This window comes from Haemaphysalis longicornis, unplaced genomic scaffold (genome assembly GCF_048455015.1).
Source record: "Haemaphysalis longicornis isolate Haplotype H1 unplaced genomic scaffold, Haemaphysalis longicornis Haplotype H1 scaffold_2, whole genome shotgun sequence".
Lineage (NCBI taxonomy): Eukaryota > Metazoa > Arthropoda > Arachnida > Ixodida > Ixodidae > Haemaphysalis > Haemaphysalis longicornis.
The window spans coordinates 16,043,006-16,057,750 of NW_027526295.1; the positions used below are offsets into that span (position 1 = coordinate 16,043,006).

General features: G+C 51.4%; 1 protein-coding gene across 1 annotated transcript in view; it reads left to right on the forward strand.

Annotated features, from left to right (window-relative positions):
• The window catches only part of LOC144168770 (pecanex-like protein 4), a 473,206-nt gene that overhangs the window by 244,265 nt on the left and 214,196 nt on the right, over positions 1-14,745 (forward strand). Inside the window, exon 14 of the mRNA XM_077697735.1 lies at positions 11,740-11,959. Coding sequence (XP_077553861.1) covers positions 11,740-11,959 — 220 coding nt within the window. The remainder of the gene's footprint in view (positions 1-11,739; positions 11,960-14,745) is intronic.

Genomic DNA, 14,745 nt, shown 5'->3' on the forward strand with positions numbered 1-14,745 from the left:
CTGACGCAGGGTAGGCGGAGAGGGACAAGACCTCTCCCATTGCTCTTGTAGTCAAGAGCTCGACGAAAGTTCGTCTGGTCAGGTATCATGATGAGAACGAAATGCGGTCACTGACCAAGTCAAGGTTTGGTCAGTGACCGCATTTCGTTCTCCTATTGCTCTTGTTGGGTTGCTAACAGCAAGATAAGAGGGTGCTCAGGGCTAAAGTCGCGCACCCCGATTATGCGGCTGAGTGTTCCTACTTCTGAGCTAAATTTACATTCAGTGGCATAGCGATTCCGGTGCATTAATTGAAGACGCGTCGTGTGTGGGAAGGAGCCGCATTGTATGAGCCGTAGGGACTACTAGTTTGTTGTTCTTTAGAAAGGTCAGGGTAAGGCGAGGGTAGGGTCTGTCTCTGAAGGTGATAATGCTGGGTTATATCCCTAAACGTGACAAGCGGTTGACTGTCTTCGTGCAGCTGCATAGCAAGAGGGCTAAAAGCGCTGGCTTGTTGGTGGGCGTATTCGTTGCCCTCCGCGGAAGCGTGAGCGGGCGTCCAGATGAGCTGATTGGAATCGGTTGGGAAGTGGTTTTTTTAGCGCACGCAGTGCCGCTAACGGACACCCACTCCGACTGGTAATTCTGGTAGGATTGTTGGGAATCGGTGACTATACCTCCCGAAGCCGTGGTTCACTGAGAGCCAAGGCGATGGCTGTCTCTTCTTTTGCCGTCATGCGTGGGTCTCGTGTGAGGCAAACGCAAGCAGGTTGGTTCTTGAGATAGCCTCGATGATGCCGTACTGCTACCCTCGATGTTGGGGAGCGTTTGTGTAGATAACTGCATAATCCGCGCCGAGGGTGGTGTTGACCGCTTGAGCACGTGCTTGTCGGCCACCCTCGTCGTGTGACGGGTTCATATTTCTAAGCGAAGGGAACCTGTTTAGTTTTTGCAGCCAAGAGTCCGGGTGCACATCACGTGCTGCCCAGCCAACTCGGTGAAGGACGCGGCGACCCACTGCCAGTTTGCTCAATCGGAGCTTCTGGTTAGGAAGATGGCCCTCTATCAGCTCTTCCACCGTGTTGTGGAGCCCCATCTTAAGCAGCCTGCCCGTGGACGTACTCATGGGAAGACCAATGGCCTGCTCAACCACCTTGCTAATCATTATATCAAGCATATTTATGTCCTCCTTGCCGAGAAGAAGACAGGGGTGACGAAAGCGATTATCGAGAGGACAAAAGGCCTCGCTTCTTGGTGGCAACCCGCCTCATCATGTGTATGATTTGATTGATGCTGTGGTTGAGGTGCTGCAAGGATGCGTCACTCTTGCTGTTGCCCAGGATTTTGATGGTGTGGCTTGGAATGATGGCCTGGCCATCAAGGAGTATTTGAATGTATTGCTTGATGTGGCGTTTGGCGTGAGGGCGGACGACAGGGATCTGATTTTTGTGGTGAAGACTGGAGGCCACAGGCTTTAACACATTGGCGTACTAGAAGTGAGATCCCATGCGTTGGTGTGACATTCCTTTGTTTTTTGTAACTCCTTGCGCGTGCGCAAGGCGCGCACACGGCCGCTACACGTGCCGTGGGCGGAGCGCGCAGCGGCGCAAGAGGTCGCCTGACGATATCACGTGGCATTCAGCGAGAACGCAGGGCATAAACCCGCAGATGTTCTTGATGAGTGCACCACCTGTCTTCCCCGTCTGCGCGTGGGCTCGTAGCTCGATCGGTAAGACAACGGGCTCTCGCTTTGTTGCTGCATTAGTTCCAGGTTCGATTCCTGGCGGTGCCAGTAACTTCTTTTATTTGTTCGCGGGAGTTTCCTGTTGACACCAGCGGTCGCGAAAGAACCCTTGGGGGGTAGAGGTAAAAAACTTTGCTTTAAAATGGATGCATACGCAGTTTTGTGACAGTAGTCAAACAATTCAGGGGAGCACGACACCGCTAACAAAAAAATTACACCATCTTCCCGTGGGGAACCCTGATGAGGATGCGAAGCATCGTGGCGGTTCCGTGTGGTTCCATTGTGTTGCCGTTATGTTGAGTGATCTGGTTTTTACTAGCGCCAGAGGGAATTCCGCGTCCGGGTCCACACCGGTGGCAAAGGCACGCAAGTGCTGTTGTGTTACGGTGAGTAGGCGGTGGTTCTCGAGGAGCCGAAACTCGTCCATCATCTTGTTGTCGATGTTGTCTCTGTGGTAGAATCGGTAGAAAACACAGCTGGCTCAGCTACAAAGATAAATTGTGCCCTGTTCACCCCCGCGCCATAGGCTCTCAGGAAAGTATCCACAGTGAGTATTCGAAATCGGTGTATCAGAGGGGGAACTCGGGCTTCCAAATAAAGTAACGCAGTAGATGCGTTTTTAGGCAGCCCTAAACAGCAGCGAAGAGCCTGGCGTTCCAGAAGAACTAGGCGATGGATCTTATACGTAGCAGCACCCGAGAATAGAACACATCCGAACTCTAAAATAGGCCGCACGTACATACGGTATATCATCAGAAGAGATTCACGGCGCATTCCCCTCTTTCTATGGCTGAGGCGCCTCAACATGCCCACAGCACGTGCTCCTTTAGTAGCTAACGCTCTATATGTGGACTCCAGTCAAGCTTGCTGGTGTACACTACCCCAAGGTATTTTAAAGAATCAACCTGGGGTATGATGTGCTGACGGTAACAGAGAGTGATATTAAAGGAAAAGGTGGACTGAAAAGCTAGCACAGAGCATTTCCTGGCATTTATAGTGAGAGAGATGCTGTGTAGCCAGGAATCTAAAGTATTCAGATACGACTGCATTAATACTGTAACGTAGTATTTTGGTTACATACTGCCGCTACTGTAGCATGAAGATCGGAAGGAAAAAGTCGAGACGTCGAAGAGGTTTTAAAGTTAACTTGTTTACTTTACAGATGACATTGGTGACATTTAGCACATATGAATTAGAATGAATACACTTGTTGCATAAATTAGAAAGACAGTCAATAGATTAAGAGTACTTAGCGGGACATAGCTGGCGGGCGAAGGGCTCCCGGCGGGAGGTCACGACGACGAGCGGCAGAGTTTTTGAAGAGAGTCCTGGTGCAGGCCGCACGCCGCTGCTCGCTCCCCCTCAATAGCCAGAGGGGCCGCGTTATATTTGCTTTGGGGGGACGGATTGGGGGAAAAAGCGCATCCTAGCGTGTGCGGACGGTAGGGAACAAGGCTAAGGCACACCCGCAGCCAATCAGGAAGACGCTTCTTAGCTCCAATCAGACATGTCCCCGCCAAAGTGAAAAGAAAAAGATTACACACAGAAGACACAAAGTTCAAACTCGAAGGCGTCCGTTTCTGGCAAAAGAATTACTGGGGAGAATAAAGTAAAGGTATACAAACTCGAAAAGGAGAAAAGACAGGCGGCCGTTTGGACGAGACCGGGGGTCGGAGAACATAGCGGCCCGCGTAGGCGCGCAACGGGGGTCGGAGACGCCAGTGCGCGTGGTAATACAAGATGCGTCGATGGTCCCTCTCGAGAGCCGCGTCTCCCGGGTCGGCCGACGGGCAGACACACGCGCCGGAGCCGTTTCTTAGAAAAAAGGGCCAGGGCCCAACCGCGTCCGAAGCGCCTTCACACAAACACTTGGGAGGAAGAGCCCCGGCGGCCGCACAGAACTAAAAAACAACCAGAAAACATCAAGGGATCTCCTCTTCGCGACAATACATACAGTTCGTGTATGTCAGAAGCAGACGCGAAAAACGCGATATCGTCGGCATAAACATAAGTCTTGACACCCGAAACCAAAGGGACCGAGCTTAACGGGATATTAAAAAGAACCGGCGAAAGGACAGCTCCCTGTGGTACACCTCTTTTCTGCCAGTGCCGAGAAGAACAAATGTTGCCCCTCACACACCAGAACTGCCTGTCCTTTAGGAATTCACACAGCCATGCTATAATGTATCTAGGGAAATTTAATTTCTCTAAGCGAGCCAATAACACCGGGTACTCCACGCTGTCGTATGCTTTTGCTATATCCAAGGTCACTAGAGCCGCAACCTGTTTATATCGACGGGCAAGTTTTATACGACTTTCAAGGTCCATGTGGGCACTCCAAATAGAACAACCTGGGCGAAATCCAATTTGACTTGGACTGAGGATATTATCCTGAGACAAAAATTCCACAATTCGGTGAAGCAAAATCCGCTCAATTAGTTTTACTACGTTAGAAGTCAGAGAGATAGGCCTGATAATATCAACAGCGAGGCCCTGACCAACATTCTTCGGTATAGGAAGTATTTTAGCTAACCGCCACCCATCGGGAATCCATGCATTCCTGAGAGAATAATTAATCATACTCAGCAAGTCATCCGGTGCCTGATCGTATAGTAGTTTTAACATTTCAGTAGTAATATGATCCGGACCAGGGGCCGCAGCTGGCATTTTCGACATAGCATCAAAAAGCTCCGCATGCGTAATTTCTGCGAAGTCCTCTACCACTATAAATGGAGCAGACGAGGTAGCTAGAGAAGACAAAAAACGAATTAGCAGACCCCTAGCAATCAGCTCTAGAGACTCGGAGATTTCACTGGAAGATAATACTATAGAGTCTGAATTTTCAGTTTGGGAAACCGCTTTCCTTGACCGAAGAAATCGAAAAAGGGCCCGCTTATTAGAGGGTTCAGAAAGAATTGAGCAGCGGTGACAGCCGTAGGCCTGTTTGGCATTAGAAACTGCTCGTTTGAAGATCGCGGAATGATACTTATAATTGCTCTAGTGCAGCGGGCAATGGTTAATGCAAAGCTTCTTCCAGGCTGCCTTCCTGCGTCTAAAGCAGCGTGTACATTCTTCATTCCACCAGGGGCTAGGTGACACAGCTCCCTTAGACCGTACTTCAAATAACGAGGACTGTGCCGAAGTGGTTAGGGCAGCACAAAGATCCGTCACCCGTTCAGTTGTGTCTTCTGCGGACAAAGAAGATATGGCCTCCTTAAGAGAGATCTTGAATTTCTTATAATCTACAAAAGTGAAACTTCGCCGGACGAGAGAGCGAACAGGGCACTGAATATCAAACAATATTGGAATGTGGTCACTGCTAGTCCCGCTGTCAACAGTAGACCATGAAGAAACTTTAACACCCCTAGAACAAATAGTTAAATCTAAAACCGATCGAGTTAGTCCCTGTATGTAGGTAGGAGAACCCAAATTTATACATGCCAAATTGTTGTCCGTCATCCAATCTAGCAAGCGAAGACCGCAGGAATCCGTTCGGTATCCCCAAGAAATATGGTGGGAAATAAAGTCTCCCGCAACAACAACGGGAGGTACAGTCGCAGCAAGAGCGAGATCTAGGGGTACTGAATCAATAACCCCAAGTGGAAAGTAAACGTTCGCCAAAGAGAAAGGAAGACAACCAGGAAGTCTGATCTCCAATACCAAAGCTTCACAATCTGATCTTTGAAGCTGGAAGGATACTTTGGCCTTATGAGCGAATTTTGTTGAAACTAAAATCAAGAGACCACCCCCTCGTGAAAGTCTGTCTAGTCTGAACGTGTGGTAATTACATAAGCTAAAGCTTTGATTGCTATTGAGCCAGGTTTCCTGAAGCAAAATTAGATCTGGATTGAACTGGGAGCTTAGACAAAGCAAGTCCGCGAATCCGGCTGTAACCGATCTGCAGTTCCATTGGAGGACTTTAAGGGACCCTATGACTCGGAGAGACCCGCCTCTGCAACTGCAGCGTCTAATATGCTTTCTTTGATCACTGTTCGCGGTTTATTTTTCTTGCTCTTTGGTTTCGGTTGAGTGCCTAGGGACCCGGTACCTGGAGAGCCCGATCGTTTACTGGAATGAGAGATTGAACCCGGAGGCCAACTTTGACATTCCATATCCGAGTCTGAAGTGGGGGAAGCCGGAGGTAAGCACTCCGAGCCAGTTTTGGGATAAGACGAGGAGCCTGCATCTGAACAAGGAAGCTGCTCGGATTCATCTCTTGGAGGTGTGACAACCGGTACATCGTTATTGGAACTGGGGGCAGAACACTCTGCTGGGGGTAACAAACTGTTCGCAATAGAGGACACCTGTGGAATGGTATTTGGAGGAGAGTTGAACGCGGCCGGAGCCAGCGGCAGGAATGGCGCCATCTGAGCCACTACCGTCCGGGACACACATTCCGTGATGCTAGCTGTTAACTGAGTCACAACTGAGGACACAACTTTCTCCACAGCCGCTGCTATAAGCGAAGCAAAAGCTGGGTCAGCTAGCGAAGGCTGTTGAGCCTTGGACACCGCTTTTTCAACTGCCGTAACGATGGCGTTCAACACAGCGGGCTCGGTCAGCGATGTAGTCTGCTTGGCGGCTACCCCAGCGTAGCCATGCGCCCTTTCTTTAATAATGCCGAACGCTTCCTTATGTGAGCAGCGGCGCTTTTCTGTGATGTCAAGCACTTGGGCTTCTTGCGCCCTCACAGGACAATTGGAGTAATATGCTGGATGACCAGCGCCGCACAAACAGCATTTGACGTTATCAGAGGAGCACGAGTCGGCAGAATGGCTATCACCGCACGAACGACAGCGGGTAGACGATTTGCACGCCTTTGCAGTGTGGCCAAAACGCCAGCAACTGAGACACTGAAGAGGCCGAGGAGAGAGGCGCTCGACTCGGTAAACCAGAGGCCAAACGTTAATCTCACTGGGGCATGAGGAGCCCACAAATGTGGCGATCACGGACTCTGTTGGGACCCTGTTGCTCTCCACAGCGCGGCTGCAACGGTACACTGATGTCACTCCTGCCACCGCAAACTCATCGAGAATCTCGTGCGGAGTCATCTGGACATCGACACCGCGAATAATGCCCTTCACGCATGCCAGGTGGGGGGGAACAAATGCACTCACCTGGTGAGAAGCGAATGTTGTGCATTTGAGGAGGTCTGCCACACAGGTCTCATCTGATGACTTACAGAGGACGCCGCCCTTTCCAAACGGCCGAACCTCGGATATGTGTTCAAACCTCTCGGTAGCAGCCCGAAGCGCCATCTGCACGATCCGGGGGTTCTTTAACCGGATGGCTCCGCCGCTCACTGGGACCAGAGCTACCGGGATGCAAGTCACTCCACTGCGCTTTAGAGTCTCCACCGGCAAGTCCTGAGGTCGAATGGAGGCCGCCCAGGGGGAACTCCCCCAGCCCGGCGAGTCACGAGGCATCCCTGCGCAGCTAAGTGCACCTGGAAGGCAATAAAGAGGAGCGACAAACGACCAAAGAAACGAAAGCCGCCTGACGGTTGGCCGATCACCTGAAGCACCAAACCCCTAGGGCAAAACTACGTCCTAGCAAGCAACCACGCTGGCAGACACTTCTTCTCGTTCTTCTTCTTCTTCGGCGGTTCCCCTACGGGAAGATGACGACGGTGGTTGAACACGAACCTATCTCGTGATGGATTCTTTGGTTGGCGAATCCCTAGGGGCATCCTGCCACAATCAGCATCAGAGGCGCTGCGGACGCGGCTGGTTGAGCTGCAAGGCGCGTGGCGCTTCCCGCCACAGCTTTCCCACGGGAAATTCAGCATCCCCCTTTAAAGTTTTCAGTTCGTCGTTTCCGTTGACGTTCAGCTTCGCGTGCCTTCGTTGTATCAGTAGCTTCTTGACGTAGTTTGAATGAGTCAAGGACATAAGGCGCGTTCGTAGCACTTGCTCCTGTCCCGGATTTGTAGCGTAGTGGGAAGAGCACCGCGTACCTCTCGTTGCGGCTAGAGTCGTGGGATCGAAACCGGGCGCCGCTAACTATTTCTTTTTTTTATAGTGTAGTATCGCGGAGCTGTGGGTGTAAGGATGAGAGTTTCGCATGCGCAGTGTGAGTGCGGACGGCGCCGACGCCGACGAGGGACAGGCCACCGCTATAAGATGCTCCGCATCTAAAAAGGATCACTAGAACGAGTACAAAAGGCGCGGGGAACCTGCACGAAGAACGACAATTTCAAGGTCATGCTCGCAGCGGTAGCGTGCCCCAACTGGCTGCGGTGAGAGGAGGGCTTCGTAGTCGAGCAGATAAATCCGCCGCGCTCATTGTGGCATGTGGTTTCCAGACCAGCAAGCGGGGTGCATCCAGAATAGGCGGGGAGGGCAAGAAGTTCTCGTGGGTTTCCGCGTTTACGGGCAGAAAAACGGGCCTTGTCGGCTGTGCGACGAGACGGACCGGGCATGCTTCGGTGTTGACGAGGTTGAAGGGCAAGGTGGGTGACCATGACAGGAGGGCCTGCACGAAGAATGACAATTTGAAGGCCATGCTCGCAGCGGTAGCGTGCCATGTGTTTCCTGATACCACGTTTCGGACAGCATGACGACAACGAATACGAAGTTTAAGCTCAGAAGTAGAGCATGCAGGCTGTCACCTTTATTGCAGGCTGACTCAGTATTTACGGGAAAAAAGATAGGCGATGTTGGTTAGCTAAATATACATTGCTAACGTCACTAGTACTAAGTTGAGCGTAATCCTTGTAGGCCAACCAAACAATTCGATGCACGCCTGCTTACACATTAGGCTATTGAATTTTATCTAGACCCTGCTCGCAGATTATGCGCACTGTACGAGTTGTGTCGGTCTTGCGGGCAAAGATTTTTCCGTCCAGTGTCAAGGCGTGCATCCACTTTTGCTCCTTCTCTCGGGCAACAGCGGGTCCAAGCAGTTTTTGTAAGAGTAGGATACAAATGCTCGTTGACAAACATAGGTAAGGGTTCAGATTCAGAGAAACCGAAAGTGGACGTGCAGATCCGTTTCTTACGTGGATTCTCAATAAGAGCGTATCGCTTTGCACATGAATGAAACGGTTCAACCACATTCGGGCAACCCTGAAGTCTCCTTGGTACACGATGGCACGCATCGACGTCAGTTTCAGAGATCCGTTCATGATGGTGAAAAAACTTTATTATAATCGTCTCTGTTAAGACGGAGTCACTTCTTGGGAGTGGCAGTGTCCTCGCCCTTCAGACGGCGGTCAAGAACCCATGGGCCCTGGCGGCGTCTTCCCCCAGGTGGACGACTGCTGTTTGGACGTCGGCTTGGGAGCTGAGCAGCGCGGCCTCCCATTGCTTGTGCCTCGTAATGCGTGCATCTGGTGTCTCCGGTTTACTGGGACACGCCCAAACCATGTGTTGGAGCGTGGCGGCTGCGGCGCCGCACCACTTGCACTCATCTGTGTATATTTCTGGAAAGTTGCGATGGATCGATAGCATCGCCGAGCATCCTGAGCATAACTGGAAGATTTTCCCTGTCAACGGCCAAGAGTCCTTTGATCTCATTGTTCCTGCTTCGCGAGTACTGCTCAAGGCTACGGTACGTGGCTCGGTGGACATCACTACTTCATTCAGACTTTTGCATTCTGCCGCTAGTTCTCTTTTTTTAGCGCTGCGTTCTCTTTCTCAAATTTCGCGGAGCGCCTAGCCATGGCGTCAGACTGAGTGCTGATGAAGTCAATAGAACTCTTTAGTTCTTTGAATTCTCCCCTCGATCTTTTCTCCATTTCTGTCGGCATATCTCTCATTTCCTGCCTCAGGTCCTTCAACAAACTCGCAGTTTCATGGGACATCTCGTATTGCGACATAATGCAACCACAGTTTGGCTGCAGCGGAACAAATGTAATACGCCAGCCGAAAAAAACAAGACACAAACCCGTGTTTTAAAAGTGTGGCGATTAGGGTACGCCGCTGCGGTGGTCACTGCTGCCAAATGAAGCACGGACGATCCCTGCAGATGCTTTTACGGCCGGGGGTGCCGTCGGTCATGCAGGCGCAGATTCCTCTGCGCAACGTGAGCAGGCCGATATGGTGCTCCACACATGGCGAAGCACTAGCCAGTAAACAGGCCAAGGGAGCGGCTGCGATGGCTTTCGAGACGTTACCAGGCAAAGCTGGTCCGGCGAAGCAAACGCCAAAGGCGCAGCAGCACCTTAGAGCAGGATCTGTGGTTTTAAAACGGTTACGATTAGGGTAGGGCGCTGCGGCGGCCGCTGCTGCCAAATGAAGCACGGGCGATCCCTGCAGACGCTTTTACGGTCGGGGGTCCCGTCGGTCATCGATGCGCAGATTCCTCTGCGCAGGCGTCGCCTCGCTGGCAACGTCAGCAGGCCGATATGGTGCTCCACACGTGGCGAAGCACTAGCCAGCAAACAGGCAAGCGAGCGGCTGCGATCGTAGTTTCATACTAATAGGTACTAGAGGGAATTCTAGCGCCGCTGTCTCAGGGAGACGCGCTTCGGCGAGCATTTCCTCATGTACAGGGCAGGCACGTTCCACTTGTCCTTGACATGGCTCATGAACAGGCTGAAATGTTGGCTCTGGCTGCAAAAAAGCAACAATATTACCGTAGAAGGTTCATCAAATTTGTTTCGTTATTGTAAAGTTAAACTTCCAAAATAATAATTTGTCAATGATTATGTGGAAGCTTCAGGCACGATGAACAAGATAAAAATGTTACCCTTTTTTGTTGATTTTGGCTTCGATAGAAAAAGGAAGCCACATGGCTAGCTAAGCCAAGTAGGCGAGGAACGTCGCTAGCGGCAATGGCACCGCCCACGGCGGCCCACGACTGCAGCGACATATTTCCCTCTAGTTATTAGTATGAAACTCTACGGCTGTGATCACTTCCGAGGTGCGACGAGGCAAAGCTAGTCCGGCGAAGCAAACGCCAAAGGCCCAGCAGCACCGTAGAGCAGGATCTGTGTTTTGAAAGCGGGGCGATTGGGGCAGTGCGCTGCGGTGGCCACTGCTGCCAAATTTATGGCGTGGTGCCGGATTCACATGTAGCAGTGAGCGGAACTTTTCCTTCTTGTACCTACTGCGGCACCCACTGCTCGCCCAACGTGTTCCACCCACTGTGGTAATGCGATAATTTCCGAAAGGGTCGTGCGCGACTCCCAACTAATGGCTTCCCGCGTGCATCAGAATCAGTCCACCTGCAGCGAGTAAGAACCGACCCTTCCTTTCCTGAACAGCTAACCGCGTACGCCCAAGTCTGTACAAACTGTTGCAATTACCTGAACCGACTTGCATCATGATTGCTGCAGCTCCCCAGCAAAAGCCATATGAAACCTGCCAGCTCTGTGGGAACTTGTGAATTTCTGAGGTGGTTTATTTCCCATACGCCCTTTATCCCCCCTACTCCTCACAGGGCGCTTGTGACCCCTTTTCTTCAATTAAGTTATTAGTTATTACTTCTACCCTCAGTGCAAATGTTTATTGCTTCAGTCATGTATGCTTTATATTGGTCTGTTTGAAGCTTCCGGCTATGCCCTACGAAATTCCCTGCACAATGTTATATTTACTCTATCCTTTTATATTCTCATTAACTAAATTGACAAACGAGACGAAAAAACACGTCGGTTTGCATAAAAAGAGCAATTTGCGTCTGCTTTAGCAGTACACAATACTGCCCGACAATACAGTGCTTTGACAGCTAGGGAATTGCATGCATGTAGGGAGAAATGCCCCGCCACAGCACATTTTTTTTTCATGATTTCTGCCTTCACGACTAATAAAGACGCACCGTGGGCACTTGAAAACTTGAGATAGCAGTAGCATTGTCACCGAAGAAATTTCGTGTTTCTTCTGGGAAGGGGCGCTGCTATGGCCACCACTAGTGACAGGATACACTAAGTCGCAGGCAACTCGAGTGGAGCGAAAGAGCGAACTGCTTGCGAGTGGAGCGAAAGAGCGAACTGTTCACACTTACACAAATCTGCTTTTGAAGATGCTAATCCGTCCAGCTTAGAAGTGTGAGGGTCCCCATTGCACGGAACGCAGGTGGACGAGATGTTCGAGCGAGTGGCTTCCCAGGAGAGGGCTCTGCTGAACCCCGAGCCTTGGCACGTGCTGCTGCCTCTCGACCTGGCCCCGGTGACGGCGTACACTTCTTCCAGCATGGTGCTCACTGGCGTCATAGACTCGGCCGATTTCCTCGACACGCTTCCAACTCTCTTCCAGAAGTGTCTGCTGTGGACACTCATCGGGCAGCGCCTCAACGGTCAGTATTTCGACGGTTACCGGCATGGCTGGCCGCGTTTTCTTAGATGGCCCAGCTTTGTACAAGCTATGAGGTGCGAACATGCGCTGATGACTGCCCACAGTCATCAGCGCATGTTCTGATGACTGCATGACAGTGACCAGAAAAAAGTACCCTCAAAGTTTACTTACACAATAAACAACACAGCCTCGCAAAGAGTTACGTGGCAGAAATATATAGGTGTGGAAGAAGACGAAGAGTTAGCTGAGCTCAGTTCGATCATCTCTGTTATTTTCGTCTTACTGGGCATTTGTTGAGCCTGTCATCAAGTTACGCAGTACTTCACGCGTCGGATATGCTCCCTGTGACGGGCGAGGCTTAGGGTTTGCCGCCGCCAACGTCGCTCATGGAACAACCGCCTGGTGAACCACCAAGCTCAAGCATAGAGCCGGGTTCCCCTGCCGCTTCGCTGTTCACAGCCTCTTCAGAACCACCTGCAACTACAACAAGCCCCTGCAGCACCCATCTTGGGCCTTCGCTTCCACTAGGACAAGTGAGTCCCGTGATGAATCCCGCTGATCAACGTCTGACGGATGACATGTCAGAACTCACCGCCTCTGCTTCCGAAACCTTCATCTACGTTAACGACTCCACTCCGGTAGCAGAGGAAACGGAGCCATTTCACCCTGTGCAACACCCGAAGTTCTGTCGTGCCTCTAAACGTTTCTACAGGCCTCTTAATCTCAGCACGATCCGGAGCCTCTTGAGACATGGCGTCGTTGTAGTCATAAAGCCAGTTGATGCATCCAATGTCATTACGTGGTACAATCCTCTTGCTGTTAAAGACGGATTGGACACTGTCTTCAAATGGAGTGCTGCAAGTGCGTCCGAAATATCGCCTGAACTTTCTCGCAATAGACATGTCTATTGCGGCATTGCGGCATGTCGGCATTGCGTGTGCACACGCAATGCCGACGCCACTGATCGTCTGTTGAAAATCTCTTCTTTTGCTGGTATTCCCGTGAAGGCATACGAGCCACTGCCCAGCAACTGCGGCGTGGGTGCAATCAGGGGTGCTGCCAAGGGCCTCTACGATCGTGACATCCTCACCGCGTTGCGCCTCAGATGGCCAGTTCAGTCCGCCCGAAGACTGGGCAAAGCTTCAGAGAGTGTCCAAATCGTTTTCACTACAGAAACTATACCCGAGAACGGGTCATCGGTTACACGCGCTATCGTGTGTGTGACTACGTGGAAACACATCGGCAATGCAAAACAATGCGAGCGGTTCGGACACGTGGCAGAAGTTTGCTAATTCTCGCTTCGCTGTTCCAAGCGCGGTGACAGTCATGTTCGTGCGTCCTGTTCTGCTGACAAGCTAAACTACCCTAACTGCAGCAAAACTCACGAATCCACATTTCTTCACTGTTCCGTCCGCCGCGACCAGAAGGCGATTTTAAAATAATGACCGCAAACCATCTTGACTAAAAGTCAGCAAAATCAGCCCTACTAGAGCGGCGTCACACTAGGCGCAAAGACTCGAAAAGCCAGAGCAGCCAACTGTGGTTCTCACCTCTACCAACGTCGATGAGGACTTCCTCGCTATACCGGTCCTACGCCGCGAGCCGCAGCAGCAGCATTCTGCTGCGGATGCTCTGTAAGAGCGGGATCCAAGAGCAACCCCGGCGTCTTCTTCAAAAGATGCGTCATTGCCTGCATCGACAGCAGCGCCTCATCCGCCACCAGCTAAGGCTCCTACTCCAGCTGCACGGTCTTCGAAATCTGCCCGTCGGACGTCTATGCCAGCGCAGCGTGCACTTGACAGAAGTACCGAGGGCTGGTCTGTTCTGTCCTCTCTTGTGGAGGCTGTTTGCATCTTCGTCACCCCTCTCACGTCCCCGTGGCACAACTGACTCTCCTGAACTGTCTCTCCTTTCCTTGCACAATGGCGCTAGCTACTACGATTCGTGTGGTGACAGCCCCCAGAGTCGTGCGATATACGCCTTTACGGGTACACAGTTGTGCAGTCGAAGACTGGCGTTGAAATATCAAGAGTTTCAGTGCCCCTGTGAAACGACCTCACCACAGTGGTGCATAGTTTACCACCAGCCGTATTGAATGAATACGTAGCAGAAATTTTCTATCCTTCACAATAATTCCTGCTTATATTCCGCCTGACGTGGCATTAAATACAAACCGCCTAGAAAGAATCATCAGCGCCACACCAGCCCCGCACATTTTGACTGGATATTTCAACGCTCACCACCCCTCCTAGGGCAGTATAACAACGACGTTCATGAAGCGGTGCCAGCTTGACACTGCTCAAAGGCAGGGCATGTACGAAGTCAACACGGGAAAGCCGGACGTCTTTCTTCTGGGGCAATGTATCAAGCGCCCTTGACGTCATGGTCGTCTCATCGCAACTTATTGGTAGGACGAGCTGGACAGCGGATATTGAAGATCATGGGCCGACCTACATTTCACTGGACGGTCTTACAGGTATCCGCCAACAGCGTGTAATTCGCTGTTCAAACTGGGAAGCATTCACAACTGTGATGGAGGAGTGTGCAGACCGCATACTCAGTGAGCTCATGACTCCTTCATGGAGACAATGTCAAAGCTCGTAAGTCTAGCACCAAAGTGATGAGGTGGCCACATAAATACCGCACTGCTAACCCAGAGTTTGAGAGGCTTGGAGAGGCTTCGTCTACGAGCAGAAAGACGAGCCCGTCGGACGCTAGCGCCTGAGGATATCCGAGCTTCCAGGGGTGCTCAGAGGGCGGTTCAGAGGCATATGGCCAAGCGTGCCA